We start from the raw sequence: 19,529 nt of genomic DNA, 5'->3' as shown, positions 1-19,529 counted from the left end.
TGCTGGGTTTCTTGAAACGAAGGCTTGATAACAAGGGCAATCGTGAAAGGTTGAGAACTTGAGACACCTCACGCTCGCGACCCTCCGCCCTCTGTGGCATTCGCCTCCAGCCTTTTATTATTCAATTTGGACCTATTGGTGCAAGATATGCTAACAGGATGGCCCTTCAAGTATCTGCATTGGTATTCAACCCCGGCTCTTGACTACCATTCTCGCAGGCTGCGGCTGTCTCGATAGCCCAGCCACCACGCTTACCTACGCTTGAATAGCAAACATGTAGTAGATGGCTGTATTTCCTCGTAAGAAAGCCGCTGCAATGACAGATTACTGGAGCTTAGACGTATATATATATACATATATATATATATACCCTCGAGTTCGCGGAAAAGTTCCCAAGCTTGATGTTACCTTCAGGCGAGACCCCGGCTTACAAAAACTTCACTCCTACTTGCTCCTACCCATCTTTAAAATACCCTGAGAATGTCTGGGTGTCAACTCAACTCAAGGACTGACAACTACAACCCTGCGCATGCCGTGGACGAATCCGAGTTGCCGAGTTCCACCTCGGTCGAATACAAGCGCCACGGTATATCCTCTCCTTCTGAGTGGCTCTTGGAGATGCTTAGTACATTCGCAAGTCTTTTATGCCTCGCCGCAATTATAATCATCTTCTGGAACATGGACAACAAGCCGCTCTCGGCTTGGAACAGCATCATCTCTCTTAACGCAGCCATATCGATTCTAACAACCGCCTATGGAGCGGCTCTAATGCATGGCGTTGGCAATTTCATTGGCCAAATCAAGTGGCTCCGTTTTAAGGAGGGAGTCAATAAGCTTGAGAAGTTGGAAAGATTCGACGAAGCAAGTCGCGGGCCTTGGGGATCCGTCATGTTTCTTGCCACAGTCAAGTTGAACCTGGCTACTCTTGGTGCCTTGATTACAATAGCTCGAGTCGCTTTGTCGCCACTGACCCAGCAAGTGGTAAAGATCGAGCAACAATTGGTCCCGGAAGACGACGCTGTCTTTGGATATGCGCACGAATATAATCGTGGGCTTATGCTGGCAAATAATGTTCCTGGTAAATACATCCTGAGAATAGACAGGAAGTGCTCCCGGCTAACATAATTCCACTAGACGGCATCCCACAGGATCCACGACTACAAGTGGCCATCTTACGAGGACTTTATAACATTAGCAGTCCAGAGTTCTTCAGCTGCTCAGGGGAATGTAGGTGGGAAGGGCGGTACATAAGCCTTGGTTTCAAGACTGAATGCACGAATGTCACAAAAGCAACACTGGGGACTTCAAAATGTGCCGAGTCCTACGATGATCCAAGTTACTCTCTGCAACATGACGACGCCTAGCGGTTTGGGCATCTAGACTCGACACGTGGAAACTGACCTTACAACTACCTATTACATGAATATTTTCTCAAGACGGATGTCAGACGACGAGCTGCGGACCAGACTTCTTGAAATTGCACGTTTCGCCTTGTATAGGTCTACTAGCGATGGTGACTTGAACGCTTGGGGCGTCAATATTACGGATTGTTCTCTGTCACTCACAGTTTATGATGCCCGAGCGAACGGCAGCACATTCTCATTTGAACAAACCCGAGAGGTCGTGGTTAATTCGAAAACCCTTTGGGAACCCGTAACTGATGATGGTCTAAGCCCACACTCCAGGGCACAGTTGAACGAGTCCAAGGTCCAGGGCATTCCTACCCTTGCAATAACTCGGAGCGACCTCGTTGCCTTGCAAGTCTACCTCGAGTCTGATTCAATTGCAAGTAAGTGGGTATCAGGAAACTGGGTGAATAAGAACTCAGGCCTCAGTGCCGCGCTTTCAGGCAACGTGGACGTTGGAAAGCGGTTCGAGATGATGGCTCTTAGCATGACAAGTTATCTACGCTCTGGGCCAAACTCAATACCCGCAGTCGGGACGAGCTTCAGCAGCCAACCCTTTGTTTCCATCCGGTGGCTGTATTTGATAGGACCCGGCATCATTCAGTTTGCAGCTTTGCTGTTTGCCCTAACCACGATAATCGGGAACCGAAAAAGCCGGAATGTGCCGTTGTGGAAGTCTTCTGCACTTGCAGTTCTTGCTTGTCAGTGTGACAACCAGTCTGACAAAATACAGGCCGAGCCTATGGATATCAAAGAGATTGAGAAGACGGCGGAGACGACTTTTGCACAGCTGGAGTAGGGGCGGCCTCGCTTTGCGGGCAAGGGGTATGCATTTGTTTTGGGGATGAGCAGAGAGCTTTACGATATATGTGGATGAAAACTAATTTTTGGACAATTTGTCTTTGCTTCTTGGGCAGTAGTTCCATCTTATAGAAACTCTAGTCTTGGCTCAGAATTTGCTCTCTGTCAGGCTACTCTCGCTCTTCATTATGTTCTATATCAAACGAATGCCCTGGTGAAAGAAAGGGGTATGTGGTCATAATTTGGGCAGTTTATACTTCACTACTCGGTACTGGCATGCAGATCGCGCGTCCGCTGCAGAGTCCAGACCTTTAACCTCGGAGTTTTTCAATTTCTTGTCCACTCAGCACTTTCCGCCCGATTTGGCCGTCTTCGCAGCGCTTTGCTTTAATTGAAGATTGAGATTAGAAACCATCTTTTTTCAGCACGCATATGTTGCATGACTGCTCGCCGGTCTCGCCTCCATCGTGGTGAAAGCCCCATGACGATATCCTGGTGGCAATGCCCTCAACGAAACCTCGAATCGAGTGTGAAGCAACTCCTTCAACATCCGTCTTCCCGCCCCTTATTACTATTCTCTGCCGGCAAGAAATAGTATTTGGCCATCAACGTAGATCATGAGCCACACGTGGCCGAAATTTGCCAGGCAAGCAGGGCATACCCGTGCACCGCCACTTGTTTCATATTCCGGTCTCATCCCGCTTAGATTCCGAGCCTCCAAGTTTCGAAGCTTCAGTGAAAAGAAGGTTGTTTCCGAAGGCCGAAGTAGCTGCCACTGTGCTCCATACAATAGGGTATTTGGCCATACTTTCATGGTCCTGTCGTAGCACGAACCAGGACATGGGACTCGCTGATGCCTTGCAAGCGCCACAAGGTGAAGAAACTGGTCCACACAGAATCGTCTTCTGGGTCCGCCTGTCCGAGGGCTACGTACAACACAGGGGTATGTGATATTGCGTGCAACGGTTCTAACGGGTGATATGCGCTTTGATGCGGGCGTCGTGGCGAGTGGGAGGGTTTGTTGAATTGCCGTGAGTGCTAGCTTTATTTGCCCTTGGCACGGAGTACTCTTCATAAACATTCTTCTTGATCCTTGAATTGATTCTGTGCGCCGTCATGTCGACGGGACAATCTGCTCGCCTCGCTTCGCGTGATTCTTGGAGTTTGCGATGATGGCGAGGTCGGAGGAGACTGCGCCGGTGCCAGAAGAACAAGTCAAGGTGTACACTATCCATGTGAGATGGCCTCTTCCTTTTCTTTCCTTTTCCTTCTCCCACAGGTCTCTCGTCTGGTTCTACGGGGGTTTGCTAAGCTGACGAGTGTAGGTGTCGAGCAGGTATCTCAACTTGACGAGGCAGAAGCTAGAACTTACCCGGCTTCCGCACGATGTTCCACATGCCCACGATGATGAATGGTGGGAGCCCAAATCGACGGTTGAGCCGTTGGTCGATTACTGGTATGCATTGCTGTTGGACCAGTTATACATGCAGTCACGAATTCTGTAACCCGACGAGGCTGACCATGGCTCCAGGTTGGGGGAGACTTCATGGCGCGAACGAGAAGCCGAGTTCAACACCAGCATCCCTCAGTTTCGAATCACGATCCGGACGGCATCCTCCGACAGCCCTGTCCGGCTGCACTTTATTCATTCACGTTCTGCACACGCCAACGCGGTTCCCTTACTCCTGATACCTCCGTTTCCATTTACAAACCTGTCCCTAAAGCACGCTATCAGTGCCTTTACTACAGTCAACGACCCGGCCAGGGACATTCCCTTCCATTTGGTTATCCCATCGCTGCCGGGTCTGGGGTTTAGCGACCCGATTACGAGCAATAAACGCATGATCTCGCTTATTGCCGAAATGCTCGACACGTTAATGCGGCGCATCGGGTATATCCATTATCTTGCAACAAACGCTGCTCCATCGCCGAATTCCGTTTCTGACATTGACTGGCGAGTCATTAACCATGTTGCCACATCCCATCCGGACTCTTGCCTTGGCGTCCATTTCGTATCGCTGGCGTTTAAACAACCAACATTGCAAAACGCCCCGCTGGAATGGATCAAGTGGAAAACAGTCATGGTATTTTCGAAACCTGTGCTGGGGTATTCTCAAGACGATATTACTGCTTTTCGGCACCAAGACAAGCCGAACCGAGGGCCACTTGATAATCCCGGGCTGCGTGTAAATAAAGTCTTTGAGCCGAATACCCTTTCTTATGCGCTGTGCGACTCACCGACGGGGCTATTATTGTTTATCCTCATGGTGTTGAGAATGCTGGGCCCTAGACACCAGCTTTCGAAAAGAGAGATTATCGAGATGGCTGAACTGACGTGGCTGCCCGGACCGGAAGGGACAATTAGGCTCTTAGCACATAGTGTGTCGGCTACGGATGATTTGAAGACGGGTCCCAAAAAGCCCACGGTTGGAATTACGGTGTTTGAGGACAACCGGAACCAGATGGATGACCAAGAGTCGAGTGCTGCTGTTCCTGTGCCACGCCCATATGTCCATACCTGTAGAGGCTGGGGACGGAGAAGCTACAACATTGTTTCGTGGCAACGTGTACCGGGCAGTCCTGGACTGCTGATATGGGAGAGACCAGAAGTGATAGCTGCTGGCGTGAGAAGGTTGGCAGAGGCCATTGTCGCCAAGGACGATAGGCTTCAGAAATCAACAGACTCCGGAGCAGCTCGGTCGGATCAAGTCGCCGTCGGCGGAGATGAGGCGACTCCGGGAGAGGTTTCGGACATACCATCCCAGACGCAGGACATGCTGCACTTTGGTGCGGCGGCAGAGAAGAGGCCGATTGCGGGACAGGGGCAATTTGGTCAAGATATCAAGGCGAGAAGAAGACCGCATACGCCATTATTTCCATTGATGGTGGAGCCGAGCCAGGACGCGGGTCCAGATATTGACGAGTTCAGCCCGAGTTCAAGTGCGGGAAGTCCTGATACCATTAGGCCGGTGAGGGGTCTTGCTTAGTGCCGCGTTGGGGGGGAGGACATATTGTCATCCATTTGGTAGAAACAATTCCGTACATGATGGATGCGTAGAATGTTGCGCTCTGTCCGGCATCTTGGCTGGGCAACCAACTTGCGGGGGTGGCAGAGAGTGACCTGGACTGTGTAACTACATTGTGGCTGGTGGCTGGTGGCTGGTGTCTGGTATTGACTGCCGACTTGGCCCGTGCACAGCATCTCGACGTCGTTCCAATGCGTTTGTATTCTCCAAGCCCAAGCCTCCAACTCCAAAAAGCCTACCCGATGGGCCGCATCGTCTTGCAAGGCAGAACATAAGCCGGAAAACGCTCGTTTATTGAGCCCAGGAAACTGCCGGCACCCAGAGCGACGATGCCCACGCAGCTGCTCGACACTCCTTGACCGCCCATCATCAAGAGTCAGTCAGCCATGTCATCGAACCGCTACGCAGGGGGCGCCGTCCCCATGCGCAACGGCAACGGGTACGGAAACTTTGGCAGAGCGCCAGACGCATACGAATCTTATAGCGACGGCCGGCCGAATGACAGAAGCGACCGGTATGGTCCGCCGCTTGGAGCAAGGGCGCCGCCGCAAGCTCTTCGCAACATGCCCTCACGGGCTCGCGTCCAGGAGACCAACGCTGAGAAACAGATCGCTCAAGTGCTGGAACACATCAGAAGCGACTGGCCGTCCATGTGTGACAACGACTCCATTCCGGTTCAACTTGCGCTTCAACTGCTCGACTCGAGCTCTGTCGGCCGCGCCCACGAATATCGCAAGTTCCAGGAGACGCATACGTACCTCCAGGACTCGCTGAAAAACATTGTACACGAGCACCATCAAGGATTCAACAGTTCGATTGGTACGTTTCACAAGATTCAAGGCAGTATTCAAGCGTCGCAGAAACGTGTCCGAGAGCTCAGGGAGTCGTTGGCAAGCTCCAAGGGTAGCCTGTGCTCCACCGATCCAGAGCTCAAGAAGCTCTCTCATACCTCAACAGAGTACGATGAACTACTTCAGACATTAAACGAGTTGGACGACTTGCGGGCCGTGCCCGATCAACTAGAAGCTCGGATATCAGAAAAGAGATTCCTGGGTGCTGTAGAAGTATTACAAAATGCGCTGCGCAAGCTCAGGCGACCAGAATTGGATGGCATTGGTGCATTGAACGATTTGAGGTTATACCTCGCGAACCAGGAAACCGCGCTGATGGACATTCTTGTAGAGGAGCTGCACGATCACCTGTATCTCAAGTCGCCGTATTGTCAGGACAGGTGGCAGAGCCTTGCCAAGGCACATGGAGCCCATGGTGACGGATATGGTGATACCAATAATATCCCGCCCTTTCATTCGGTGCTGGATTCTATTGATTTGGAAAATGCGGTTACCGAGGACCCCACGAAGAATCCCGAGGCCGACACTTTCAACTATATTGGGTTGCTGGTTGAGTCACTGAATAGGCTTGGTCGGTTGCAGAACGCTGTGGAAACCCTGAAGCAGCGACTGCCGGTTGAATTGTTTGGAGTTGTGAACGAAACCATCAATGAAGTCGATCAGAGACACCCAAGCTCACTCCGTGGTACTGCTGGCAAGACAGACGGGGTCTTTGTTTACAATAGCCGCGAGACGCAGATGCGAGCCGATGTTATATACGACTTGCTATGGACACTTTACGGCAAGTTTGAAGCTATCGGAGAGGGCCAGCGCGCATTCCATGAGTTCATCAAGGCCCTTATCCGGCGCGAAGGAGCTGGAAATAATAGTGCCCTGCTGGGAAGCTTCAAAGAGCTTTGGAACCTATATCAAAATGAGATTCGATCCCTCCTGCACAATTATGTCACCACTGATGCAGACGTTTACCAGTTTGACTCACCAAATCCGGGAGCCAATTTGAGTGGCAAGAAGGACGCCATGAGGGAACATTTGTTCAAGTTTGCAGAAGCGGATGCCAAGTCTGTTGACATGGTGACGGAATACGATGCGTTGGAGGGAATCATTCACGCCACCGTTCCGGGACTTACAAGTGGTACGCGGAAACATGGTCTAGATTCAAAGAAGAACCGAGTCGCTCTGGATGCCAGTCTCACGAGACGAGATACAGGTCAAGGATTGGTGGGATCCGGCAAACAGTCGACTGGCTCTTATAAGTCACTAGTTGAGCCGAGCGTCTTCAACATGAGCCTGTTGCTTCCCCCCACTTTGACGTTTCTTCAACGGCTCAAGACTATTGTTCCTCCGGGCTCTGATTTAGCCACGAGCACACTGACCACATTCCTCGACAACTTCCTTGTTAACGTCTTCCAGCCCCAACTCGACGAGACGCTTAGCAAGCTCAGCGACACAGTGTTTGGAGAAGCAGATTCCTTCCTGCAAGACCAAACGTGGAAACAAGTGGCGCCACGGCCAGTGTTCAAAGGCGCGACCCAGTTCTTCCAGATTGTCACTGCGTTCTGCAAAATGCTGGGCACGATCCCTCCGGACCAAGCACTAAGCTCGCTGATTGTCACCCAAATGATGCGCTACCACGACAGATGCTTTACCTGGTACAGGTCTCTTGTGACAAAAACGCAGGACCACAGCGGAGATGCAAACAACTTGAGGGCATCGGCACGGTTCTCCATCCAGCCTGGGCCACTGCAGGACATTATGAAGCAGGTATGGACCGCCGAGGAATCTTCTGCGGCAGAGCTTCTGTCCAAGGAGACTCAAGCCCTGATTGAGCAAACCAATGCGCCGCCCCTTGAAATGAACGACATTATTCAGGACAGAGACATCATATCATCACTGTGTCTCCTATACACGAGCATGAAATGGCTGTCGGCCAGGATCTCGAGCTTGCGGTACATAACAACCCATGACACGGATTCTTCAAGACAGGCCTTGCCTCGACAAGCAAAGCGACGATGGACATTGATGAACGATCACAGCAAGGCTGCTTCGGACCAAAATACCGTCCACTTGCCTCTTACCCAAGAAACAGTACAGTGAGTTCCGCTGCCTTCTCCCCCCCCTTCTTCTCACCAATAACTCACGGGAAGCACTGCTAACAAAAGTTTAGGACGTTCGACAACATCGTCTCCTCATACGAAGATCTCGCCACAACCGCCCTACTCACTCTCCACGCCGAAGCGCGCACCCGCATTGTCCACTCGCTCCACAATGCCCTCTCCCCTTCCATCGCACCCTACCTCCTCGACCAAGAGGTCCGCGAGCCAGACCCCCAGATCCTCTCTCTCAACCTCGAGCTGGTGCTCTTTGATGATACCATTGTCCGGTACCTCCGTGACAAGGAAGTCGCCTTTATCCGCACCGGACTCGGCCTCCTCATCAACAACTACCTCGTGTCCAACGCGAGGCTCGCATCGCCCATGAACGCAATGGGCTGTGGGCGAATGCAGCTAAACATCTTGGTCCTCCAGCAGAACCTGAAGAATGTAGAGGAAGGTGTCGATTTGGCAAGGGCGGCGAATTACTTCGCCCTGTTTGACAGGGGACCTGATGCGATTCTGGAAAAGGCAAAGGAAGACAAGGACAAGGAGGCCGGCAGCGGCGCCGCAGCCGAGTCGTTTACCTACGACGAGCTCAAGGCGTTGATGGAGCTGTGCTTCAGCGAGGGCATGAGTAACAGCGAGAGGGGCATTGCGACTGCCGCCAAGAGGCAGCTGGATGATAAGCTGCTCGGGTTGAGTGAGCACATGTGGCAGTCTTAGGGGTTTGCTCGTATGGAGTTGCGGCGGGCTGTATGATACAAATGTTGTTGCATAGCCGTGAAAATTATATGCTGTTGCTTGTACTGTCTAATGCCTAGGCCCACGGAGCATCTGGCCGTAGCGTCATGGAGATTGAGATTGAAACAAGGCACGCCTGGCCGTTGGTTCCTCAGGTCCAGGTGCAGAACTACTTGAACGCAACTCTACGTCGGGCGACGTGTGCGGTTACACGAGACAGTGGTCACGGCATCTGTGTTTGTTTCTTCGAGGCGCAAGGCCTTCTCCCTTGGTAGCATGACGTCAATGTCGCGCAATGGCAGCAGCCAAGCCGTGGCGGATATGAGACGTTTGCCAAAGCGTCCTGGCTTTTTTTTTTTTTTTTTTTTTTTTTTTGTTGTTGTGACAGGGCTTTGATCTTTTAATAGGCTGAGGGGATACTGTTTGGCAGTTCGGTCTTGCTACTATCATGTTATACTATTATACGTCCGTAAATATGGCTAGCCCATGATCTATTTCTGAATATCGCTACTTTGCAATATCTGCCCTGTTGGAGCTGTGGAACCTGATCCAATGCTTGGTAGATGTTGCCTGGTGTATCTAACGTGTATGCATATGTTGCGTGGATATGTGAAGGAGGAGGGCCGTTATAATAGATGGGAGCCGTGGTTGGGCCCTGGCTGGAAAGGACGAAAAGGATATGAAATTGCCATTATAACCCTTTGAATGTGTTAAGGTCCATTTTTCGTACCGGGCAGGGGTTCTAGCCAATGGAAAAAACCGTGTTAAACGGTATAAAGTCTTACTAAGAAGCAGAGCATTGGAAGTAGTGTAGTTTTGTAGTTTTGTAGTTTTTGTAGTTTCGAATATAAAAAATTATATTAAATCTAATAAAATACTTATAGAATTATAAGTTTTATAAATAACTAGTATAAATCTAAAATTATAAGCTTATAATAAAAAAGTGGGTCCTTATATACTATTATAAGCTTAAAACTTCAAAAACTACATTTTGTAGTTTTTGTAGTATAGTGTAGTGTAATGGTAGCTTAGGTTCTAAGGCATAGTAGGTTTGTTTCTTAGGAAGTAAGTTAGGTTAAATGCTATAGAGTAGCTTTTTAAGTAATATTATAATAAGGCTATTAAGAGTATAACTCTTAATAGTAAGACTATTACTTAAATTAATTAATAGAGATTTAAATTATTTAACTATAGAAATACCTTCTTTTTAAGTACTCGTTTATCTTTTTATTATAGTCTTAGATTAAATAAATTCCATTTAATCCCCTATACTAGATTAGGTTAATTCCCTTTAATTTATTAAGTTAAATTAAATTAATTCTATTTAATCCCCTTACGTAACCTGTAATTCTATTAGGCCTTATTCTTATTTATATGTTAGTAGCTTATAACGCTAGCTAATTACTTTAGGTACCCTTAGTTTATAATATAATACTTCTCTCTTATTAGTCTTATTCTTAAGGCTATTTCGTTTCGTTTAATAAGTATTCTCTTTCTTTCTCTCTTTTTTCTTTTTTCTTTCTTTATTATTCTTTTTATAATATCTATTAATTATATTTTAAAATAATAATCTCGCTTTAACTAGAAGATTAATTGTAAACGTCTTTTTAAGTTTATATCTGCCTTTAACTTTATTATACCTTTCTATAATTCGTGTTAAAAAAATAATTAAGAGTATATTATTATTAAAGGGAAAGATAAGTGTAGTAAATATACTTTACGTGGTTATATTAGCTGTAATTTAGGCGGAACGTCTTTAAATACTTATAATTATATTCTTTACAAAAAGAATTATCTTAATAAAGAACGTGCTTTAGCTAAGAAGAATTTAAAGCAAGTAATAGCTTATTTATAAAGGATTTATTATTAGGAGAAATTTTTACGATAAAAGGCTATAAAGATAATTACTTATAGTATAAAGAGTTTAAATGAGTTAAAGGCCTAAAAGCGTTTAAAGTTAAAGTTTAATATACTTAATTAAACACTTAAGTTTTTAGTAGACTTAGGTTTTCTTATTTTTAATAAGTTTTTATTCTTTAATAGAACTATTTAAGTAATATTAAGTAATTCGTAAGATTCTTAGCTAGTTTTTAGGTGTTTTTAGAGTTTAAATATCCCTTTTATTTAATAAGATAATAATAATTCTTTATACCTTCTTATACTTTAAGTATTTATTTAACTTTATATTTATTAGTATCTTTTATTATAATATTTATAGTAATTATAAGTTTATCTAGTACTTTCTTTAATAATAATATATAAAATATAAGATAGATTCTTATTTTATTTAATAATAATAGTTTATAGTTAATATTTAAGATTTTTCATTTAATAAGAAATAGTTTAATCTTCTTTTAGTTAAGTTTATTATTAGATTACTTAGTTTTAATGTTTTTATAAATAAGGTATACTTTATATCTCTTCTTTAGAATTAGCGCTAATAATCTCTTTTTATTCGCGTAGTATTTTATTTGGTTCTATAAAAATATTTATTTCTATTATAAGTATTTTTATATTTCTATTATAGTTACTATATACGTTATAGCTATTAGCGCGTTTATATTTTATATTACATATATTTTAATAATAGAGTTAAATTTATAATTTACCTTAAATAATAATATCTTTATATTATTAATCTTAAAGCTATTATAAGCCTATTATACTAGTAATAGCTATTTTACCTAATTATTCTATTAGTAGTTAATATAGCTTTATAAATATTATTCGAGTATTTAGTTTAAGATTTCTATTTATCCATTTAATTATAGGTGAAATACTATTAATAAGCTTTATTTAATCTTTATAGTTTCTATAAGGTATTTCTAAAAGTTTAAGGTAAATAATTTATTATAATCTAATATAAGCTTTATTAGTAATTCGTATTATATAATAACTATTTTAAAGAATATATACGCTAAGTTCTTAGTATTACTTAATTCCTTATATAAAATATAATAGGCGTATTTTATAAGTTTATTTATAATAATTAAAATACTATTATAAGTTACTTTTATTATAGATTCTTTTAACTTTAATAGTTTAATAATAAAGTTTATTATAATAGTTTACTATACTCTTTTAAGTAGTAATATTAGTTATAATTCTTCGTATAATACGTGTTACGCTAATTTTACTTTATTACACGTGTTATATTTCTTAATAACTTCTTATATTATTTTTCTGCTTTTTAAAAAGTTATATAATCTTCTTAGCCTATTAATCGTTTTCCCTATACCCTAATATTCGTGTAATAGGTACTTATATATTTCCTTAATAAGCTATTCTTAAAGTATACTAGGAATATACTACTATTTATTATATAAGAAGGTTTTATCTTTCTTAAATAAATGCGTTTTCGTTTTTTAATTATTTAAATAACTATTATTATTAATATATAATATAATTTAATATATTTATATTTTATTTAGCTTAACTTACTATATTATATTAATTTCTTAGGTGCCTAATATAAGGTTTTTATTCTTAATAGCGTATAGTAGAGGTATATTACTTACTTACTTATTTAATTTTAAGTTCTCTCTTTAATTAAGCGCGTTTACTCTTTTATTTTTAAATTCTTTATAGTATATAATCTTAAAGTTATAATTTATAAGGGTTTTATATTATTTAATCTATCGTTTATTTAAATTCTTTATAGTTAAGAATAATATAAGATTCTTATAGTTAATATAAACTTTAATTTAATGCTTTACTTTTATAAGATAGTATTTCTATTCTTTAAAGCACTTAATAATAGCTATAAGTTCTTTATTATAGATTTTATAGTTAAGTTTAGGTTTATAGAGTTTCTTTAAGAAGAATATAACTAAACGTAATCTTTCTTAATTATCTTATTATTTAAGCTATTTACCTAGTATAAAGTTTAAGGCGTTTATTTTAAGCTTATAAGGTTTATTTTAATTAAGTGCTTTTAATATAGGTTCTAACGTAACTAAATCTTTTATCTTTTAAAATACTATAGCTTTTAGTTTATTCTATTAAAAGCTAACTTCTTTCTTTATTAGATTTATAAGAGATTATAAAATATCTTTATATTCGCTTAAGAACTTATAGTAGAAGTTTATAAATATTATAAATTCTTTAACTTCTTCTAAATTCTTTAATATAAGCTATTTCTTAATAGTTTTAATTTTATTTAAGCTTATTTATATTTCTTTATATATAAGTATATACCCTAAAAAGTGTATAGTATTCTAGTAGAACTAATATTTTAAGGCTTTAATTAAGAGTTTATTATTCTATAGAGTTTATAATACCTTATATACATGTTATTTATATTTCTTAAGGGTATTTAAGTAAATAAGAATATTATTAAGGTATATAACTATAAATACTTCTAGTTATTTTCGTAAGATTATATTAATTATTCTTTAAAAGGTTATTAGTACGTTAATAAGCTTAAAAAGTATTATTAGATATTCGTAGTATTCTCTACTAGTTTAAAATACTATTATTTACTTATAGCCTTCTTTTATTTGTATAAGGTTATAAGCTTCTTTTAAGTTAAGTATAATAAACTATTTAGCTTTTTTAACTTTATCTTTAATTTCTATTATAAGTAATAATAGGTATTAATTCTTAATTATAATCTTATTTAAGTGTTAGTAATTAATATATAATTATAGTTTCTTATTCTTCTTTAATACCTATAGAATTAGGTATTCTACTAGGGACTCTAATAGTCGTATATATCCCTTTTATAGTATATTCTTTAAATACTTCTTAAGCGCCTTATTCTACTTAGGGTTCTAAGAATAAATTTTATTAAACGTTAATTTAATATTAAGCTAAAGTTTAATCTTATAGTCTTAGCGTAAATACTCTAATAGTTCTATTTTTAACTCTCTATTAAATAGCTTATTATACTATAAGTATTTCTTAAAAATCTCTATTATCTTAGCTTTTAGCTCTCTAATAATTACATATATTCTTAAAGGCTTATTATAGTTTAAATAAGGTGCTTTTTATAAGCTACGTAACTTTTATATTAACTACTTTTTAGCTATACTTTATTATAGTTTCTTTTATAATTATAAGTTAATAGGGCTTATCTTTAAGTGTTTAAGGTAATTGTAATCTATTAATAAGATTTAGTAAGATAAAATTTCCTTATACTTCGCTATTAATTATTACTTAAATCTTTCGTTCTATTATAGTTATATTAATTATAAGGTATACTATACTATTAATATTTATAGTATATAAAAACCTATTAGATCTCTATTAAGAAATTAGTTTTAATTATAATAATAGCTATTATTTCTTAATTTATTAATCTTATTCTTATATTATTCTTTAGCGCGTTATTTTAGGCGCTATTATTAGCGGTTATCTTTTAACGTATTATTAGAGCTTTCTTAGTAATCGCTTAATCTATTATTTATATTAATTAAACTTAGGCTAAGTGAGTTACTTATAATTATATAGTTCCCTTTCTTCTTATATTATAAGGTTATAGCTTAGGTAGTATATACGTTATTCTTAGTATAATATAACTTCTTATTTAATATCTTTAAATTAATTTATTATAATTTTAATTATATTATAAGGGTTATTCTTCTTCTCTTTTATTCTTATAGAAACTATTTATTACCTTACTTACTATTAAGGTACGTATAGTAATTATTATTATAATAAAAGATTTAATTAAGAAGTTTATATTTAATTTTAGGTTTATTTTTCTTAATTAAATAATTCTCTTCTTCTTAAATCTATTCTAGTAAAGGTTTACTTTTTAGTAAGAGTGTCTAGTATTTCTAAAAGTTATTAGGTATTAATTAGGTTTTAAATTCCTAATCTTTATTTAAACTAATATTATTTATTAATGTAAGGCTTTCTTTATTACTTATTATACTAAGATTTCACGTGGGTAAGTCTTTTTAGTTTATAGTATAAAGCTTTCTACCTTTAGAAATTAGCTTTTATAGCTTTTTTAAGGCTTTATATTTATTTATAAAGTATTTAGTCTTACTATAATTATAATAAGTCTTTCCCCTTTTCTTATTTATAGCGTTAAGTTCTATAGGTTTAACGTAATACCCGTATACTATTAATATTTAATATAGCTTACTATTATTAGGTTTATTAAACCTAGTATATAATCTAAATTTCTTATAACTTTTTTCGTAACGTTACTCGTATAAACGGTTATTTACCTTAATAATTATTTTAATAAAGTTATTAAATAACTTAAAACAATCTTCTTAATAAATGTTATCCTTTACTTCTTCTTTAAGTCCTTAATAGAAGACTTTTATTTTAGGTTTAGTATTCTAGTTAAGTTTTACTATAATGCGTTTAAATTCCCTAGCGTAGTAAGCTGTAAATCTAGTCTGCTTAAGTCGAGTAAGTTGTCGTGTAGATTTTTTCGTTGACTTGTAGGTAAGCTTAGGCTTATGTGAGAAAGTTTCTCATATTACCTTTATAACTATTATATAATTTAGGCTTAGGGAATTTTAGTATATTATTATTATTAATAGAGAATATAAGTGTAAGATTTTAAACTACTATAAGTTTCTCTTCTTATACCTTAAGTTTTTCGTAGAGATTATTCTATTAGTTAAGAAGCTATTAATTCTACTTCTTAAGCTTAATAATTTTATTATAAAGGTACTTTATTATCTCCTTAAAGTTAATAGTCTTTTCGCTTAAAGTAAATATCTTAGAAGTTATTATTACTTAAAGTTTTAAGGTAACTTATTAAATAGAATTAATTAAAATGTAATAGTAGCTTAGGTTCTAAGGTATAATAGTGTTACGAACCAAGGGTACCTAAAGTAGTTGGCCGGTATCACAGGCCGCCAGCATGCAGACAAGAATAGGGCCCGACGGGATCGCAGGTCACGTGAGGGGATCAGATGGGATTAGTCTAATCCAACTTAATAGATTAGAGGGGATTAACCTGATCTAGCACGGGGGATTAGATGGGATTTATCTGATCTAGGACTATAATAGAGAGATAGACGAGTACTTAAGGAGAAGGTATTCCTATAAGTCAAATAGTTTAGATCTTTATTAATCAATCTAAGTAATAGTTTTACTATTAAGAGTTATACTCTTAACGGCCTTATTATAATACTACTTAAAAGCTACTTTATAGCATTTAACCTAACTTACTTCCTAAGAAATAGACCTACTATACCTTAAAACCTAAGCTACTATTACATTTTAATTAATTCTATTTAGTAAGTTACCTTAAAACTTTAAGTAGTAACGACTTCTAAGATATTTACTTTAAGCGGAAAGACTATTAACCCTAGGGAGATAATAAAGTACCTTTATAATAAGATTATTAAGCTTAAAAAGTAGAATTAATAGCTTCTTAATTAATAGAATAATCTCTACGAGAAACTTAAGGTATAAGAAGAGAAACTTATAGTAGTTTAAAATCTTACACTTATATTCTCTATTAATAATAATAACATGCTAAAATTCCTTAAGCCTAAATTATATAATGGTTATAAGGGTAATATAAGAAACTTTCTTATATAAGCCTAAGCTTACCTATAAGTTAACGAAAAAATCTATACGACGCTTAAGTTATAAATTCTTTATATTAGTAACCTCTTAACTAGGAAAGTAATAGAATAGTAGGAGCTAACCCTTTACGTGTATCTTAAGTATAGCGTTAAAGCTAAAGTGAAAGTTATTTATATCTTCTTTAATTACGAAACCTTTAAAGAACGACTTCTCGTTACATTTAAAAACCCTAATAAGTATAAGAAAGCTACGTAATAGCTTACTTAACTTAAGTAGACTAGATTTATAGCTTACTATACTAGGGAATTTAAACGTATTATAGTAAAACTTAACTGGAATATTAAACCTAAAATAGAAGTTTTCTATTAAGGACTTAAAGAAGAAGTAAAGGATAATATTTATTAAGAAGATTATTCTAAGTTATTTAATAACTTTATTAAAATAGTTATTAAGACAGATAATTATTTATATAAGTAACGTTATAAAAAAAGTTATAGGAAATTTAAATTATATACTAGGTTTAATAAACCTAATAATAGTAAGCTACATTAAATATTAATAGTATACGGGTATTATACTAGACTTATAGAACTTAACGCTATAAATAAGAAAAGGGGGAAGACTTATTATAATTATAGTAAGACTAAACACTTTACGAATAAATGTAAAGCCTTAAAAAAGCTATAAAAGCTAATTTCTAAAGGTAAAAAGCTTTATACTATAAACTAAGAAGACTTACTTACGTGAAATCTTAGTATAATAAGTAATAAAGAAAGCCTTACATTAATAAATAATATTAGTTCAAATAAAGATTAGGAATTTAAAACCTAACTAATACTTAACGACTTTTAGGAATACTAAATACCCTTATTAAAAAGTGAACTTTTACTAGAATGAATTTAAGAGAAAGAGAATTATTTAACTAAGAAAAATAAACCTAAAATTAAATATAAACTTCTTAATTAAACCTTTTATTATAATAATAATTACTACACGCACCTTAATAGTAAGTAAGATAGTAAATAGTTTCTATAAGAATAAAAGGGAAGGAGAATAACCCTTATAATATAACTAAAATTATAATAAACCGATTTAAAGATATTAAACGAAAAGTTATACTATACTAAGAATAACGTATACACTATCTAAGCTATAACCCTATAATATAAGGAGAAAGGGAATTATATAACTACGAGTAACTTACTTAGCTTAAGTTTAATTAACATAAATAGTAGATTAAGTGATTACTAAGAAAGCTTTAATAATACGTTAGAAGATAACCGCTAATAATAGCGCTTAGAATAACGCGCTAGAGAACGATATAAGAATAGGATTAATAAATTAAGAAATGATAACTATTATTGTAATTAAAACTAATTCCTTAACGGAGATCTAATAGGTCTCTATATACTATAAACATTAATAGTATAGCACACCTTATAATTAATATAACTATAATAGGATAAAGAATCCAAGTAATAATTAATAGCGGAGTATAAGGAAATTTTATCTCGTTAAATCTTATTAATAGATTATAATTACCTTAAACACTTAAAGACAAGCTTTATTAACTCACAATTATAAAAGAAACTATAGTAAAGTATAGCTAAGGAGTAATAAATATAAAAGTTACGTAGCTTTTAGTTGATATATAAGGCATGAAATACTAAGTTATACTAGATATTATAGTGATTTTAAAACACGATATTATATTAGGGATACCCTAGTTATAAGCGAGTAATTTATAAGTTAATTAAAGAACCGGCTAACTTTAATAGAATTTACTAGGATACGGTTATAAAGTAAAGAGTAGCCTATAAAGGGTATCTTATTTAAACTATAATAGGCCTCTAGGAATATATGTGATTGCTAGAGAGCTAAAAGCTAAGATAACGAAGATTTTTAAGAAATACTTAAAGTATAGTAAGCTATTTAGTAGAGAGCTAGAAATAGGACTACTAGAGTATTTACGCTAGGACTATAAGATTAGACTCTAGCTTAATATTAAATTAACGTTTAATAAGATTTATTCTTAGAACCCTAAGTAAGATAAGGCGCTTAAGGAGTATTTAAAGGACATGTTATAAAAGGGATATATAAGACTATTAAAGTCCTTAGTAGAATACCTAATCCTATAGGTATTAAAGAAGAATAGGAAACTATAACTATATATTAATTATTAATACTTAAATAAGATTATAATTAAGAATTAATACCTATTACCGCTTATAACGGAAATTAGAGATAAGGTTAAAAAAGCTAAATAGTTTACTACACTTAACCTAAAAGGAGCTTATAACCTTATACGAATAAAAGAAGGCTATAAGTGGATAATAGTATTTTAAACTAGTAGAGAATACTATAAATATCTAGTAATGCCTTTTAAGCTTACTAATGTACTAGTAACCTTTTAAAGAATAATTAATATAATCTTACGAAAATAACTAGAAGTGTTTATAGTTATATACCTTAATAATATTCTTATTTATTTAAATACCCTTAAGGAATATAAATGATATATATATAAGGTACTATAAACTTTATAGGATAATAAACTCTTAGTTAAAGCCTTAAAATGCTAGTTCTACTAGAACACTATACACTTTCTAGGGTACGTGCTTATATATAAAGAAATATAAATAAGCCTAAATAAGATTAAAACCATTAAGAAATAGCTTATATTAAAGAATTTAAAGGAAGTTAAAGGATTTATAGTATTTATAAACTTTTACTATAAATTCTTAAGCGAATATAAAGATATCTTATAATCTCTTATAAACCTAATAAAGAAAGAAGTTAGCTTTTAATAGAACGAACTAAAAGCTATAGTATTCTAGAAAATAAAAGATTTAGTTACGTTAAAACCTATATTAAAAGCACCTAATTAAAATAAATCTTATAAGCTTAAAATAAACGCCTTAGACTTTATACTAGGCAGATAGCTTAAATAATAAGATAATTAAGGAAGATTACACTTAATTACATTCTTCTTAAAGAAACTTTACGAACCTAAACTTAATTATAGGATTTATAATAAAGAACTTATAGCTATTATTAAGTGCTTTAAAGAATAAAGACACTATTTTATAGGAATAAAGTATTAAATTA

At 36.6% G+C, this 19,529-nt stretch overlaps 4 protein-coding genes across 4 annotated transcripts; all 4 read left to right on the top strand.

Moving 5' to 3' along the window:
• Window positions 1-480: 480 nt before the first annotated feature.
• On the top strand, window positions 481-1,125 carry J3458_001422 (uncharacterized protein; the record flags this gene model as incomplete). Its single annotated transcript, XM_066116713.1, has 1 exon — window positions 481-1,125. The coding sequence occupies one exon, from the start codon at window positions 481-483 to the stop codon at window positions 1,123-1,125; it is 645 nt and encodes a 214-aa protein (XP_065978599.1).
• A 315-nt stretch (window positions 1,126-1,440) lies between these two features.
• Window positions 1,441-2,205, top strand: J3458_001421 (uncharacterized protein; the record flags this gene model as incomplete). Its single annotated transcript, XM_007810227.2, has 1 exon — window positions 1,441-2,205. The coding sequence occupies one exon, from the start codon at window positions 1,441-1,443 to the stop codon at window positions 2,203-2,205; it is 765 nt and encodes a 254-aa protein (XP_007808418.2).
• A 1,276-nt stretch (window positions 2,206-3,481) lies between these two features.
• On the top strand, window positions 3,482-5,248 carry J3458_001420 (uncharacterized protein). The gene is made up of 2 exons (XM_066116712.1): window positions 3,482-3,663; window positions 3,739-5,248. Exon 2 carries the CDS (start codon window positions 4,049-4,051, stop codon window positions 5,192-5,194), a length of 1,146 nt encoding a protein of 381 aa, XP_065978598.1. The 5' UTR covers window positions 3,482-3,663; window positions 3,739-4,048; the 3' UTR covers window positions 5,195-5,248.
• A 191-nt stretch (window positions 5,249-5,439) lies between these two features.
• SEC8_1 (exocyst subunit) lies at window positions 5,440-9,688 on the top strand. Its single transcript, XM_007810229.2, has 2 exons — window positions 5,440-8,174; window positions 8,249-9,688. The coding sequence occupies exons 1-2, from the start codon at window positions 5,620-5,622 to the stop codon at window positions 8,898-8,900; spliced, it is 3,207 nt and encodes a 1,068-aa protein (XP_007808420.1). The 5' UTR covers window positions 5,440-5,619; the 3' UTR covers window positions 8,901-9,688.
• Window positions 9,689-19,529: the final 9,841 nt, after the last annotated feature.

The sequence above is a fragment of the Metarhizium acridum genome (genome assembly GCF_019434415.1).
Source record: "Metarhizium acridum strain ARSEF 324 chromosome Unknown scaffold_1, whole genome shotgun sequence".
NCBI lineage: Eukaryota > Fungi > Ascomycota > Sordariomycetes > Hypocreales > Clavicipitaceae > Metarhizium > Metarhizium acridum.
Note: the sequence above shows the minus strand (reverse complement) of the source record. Positions and strands in the feature narration are given on the sequence as shown.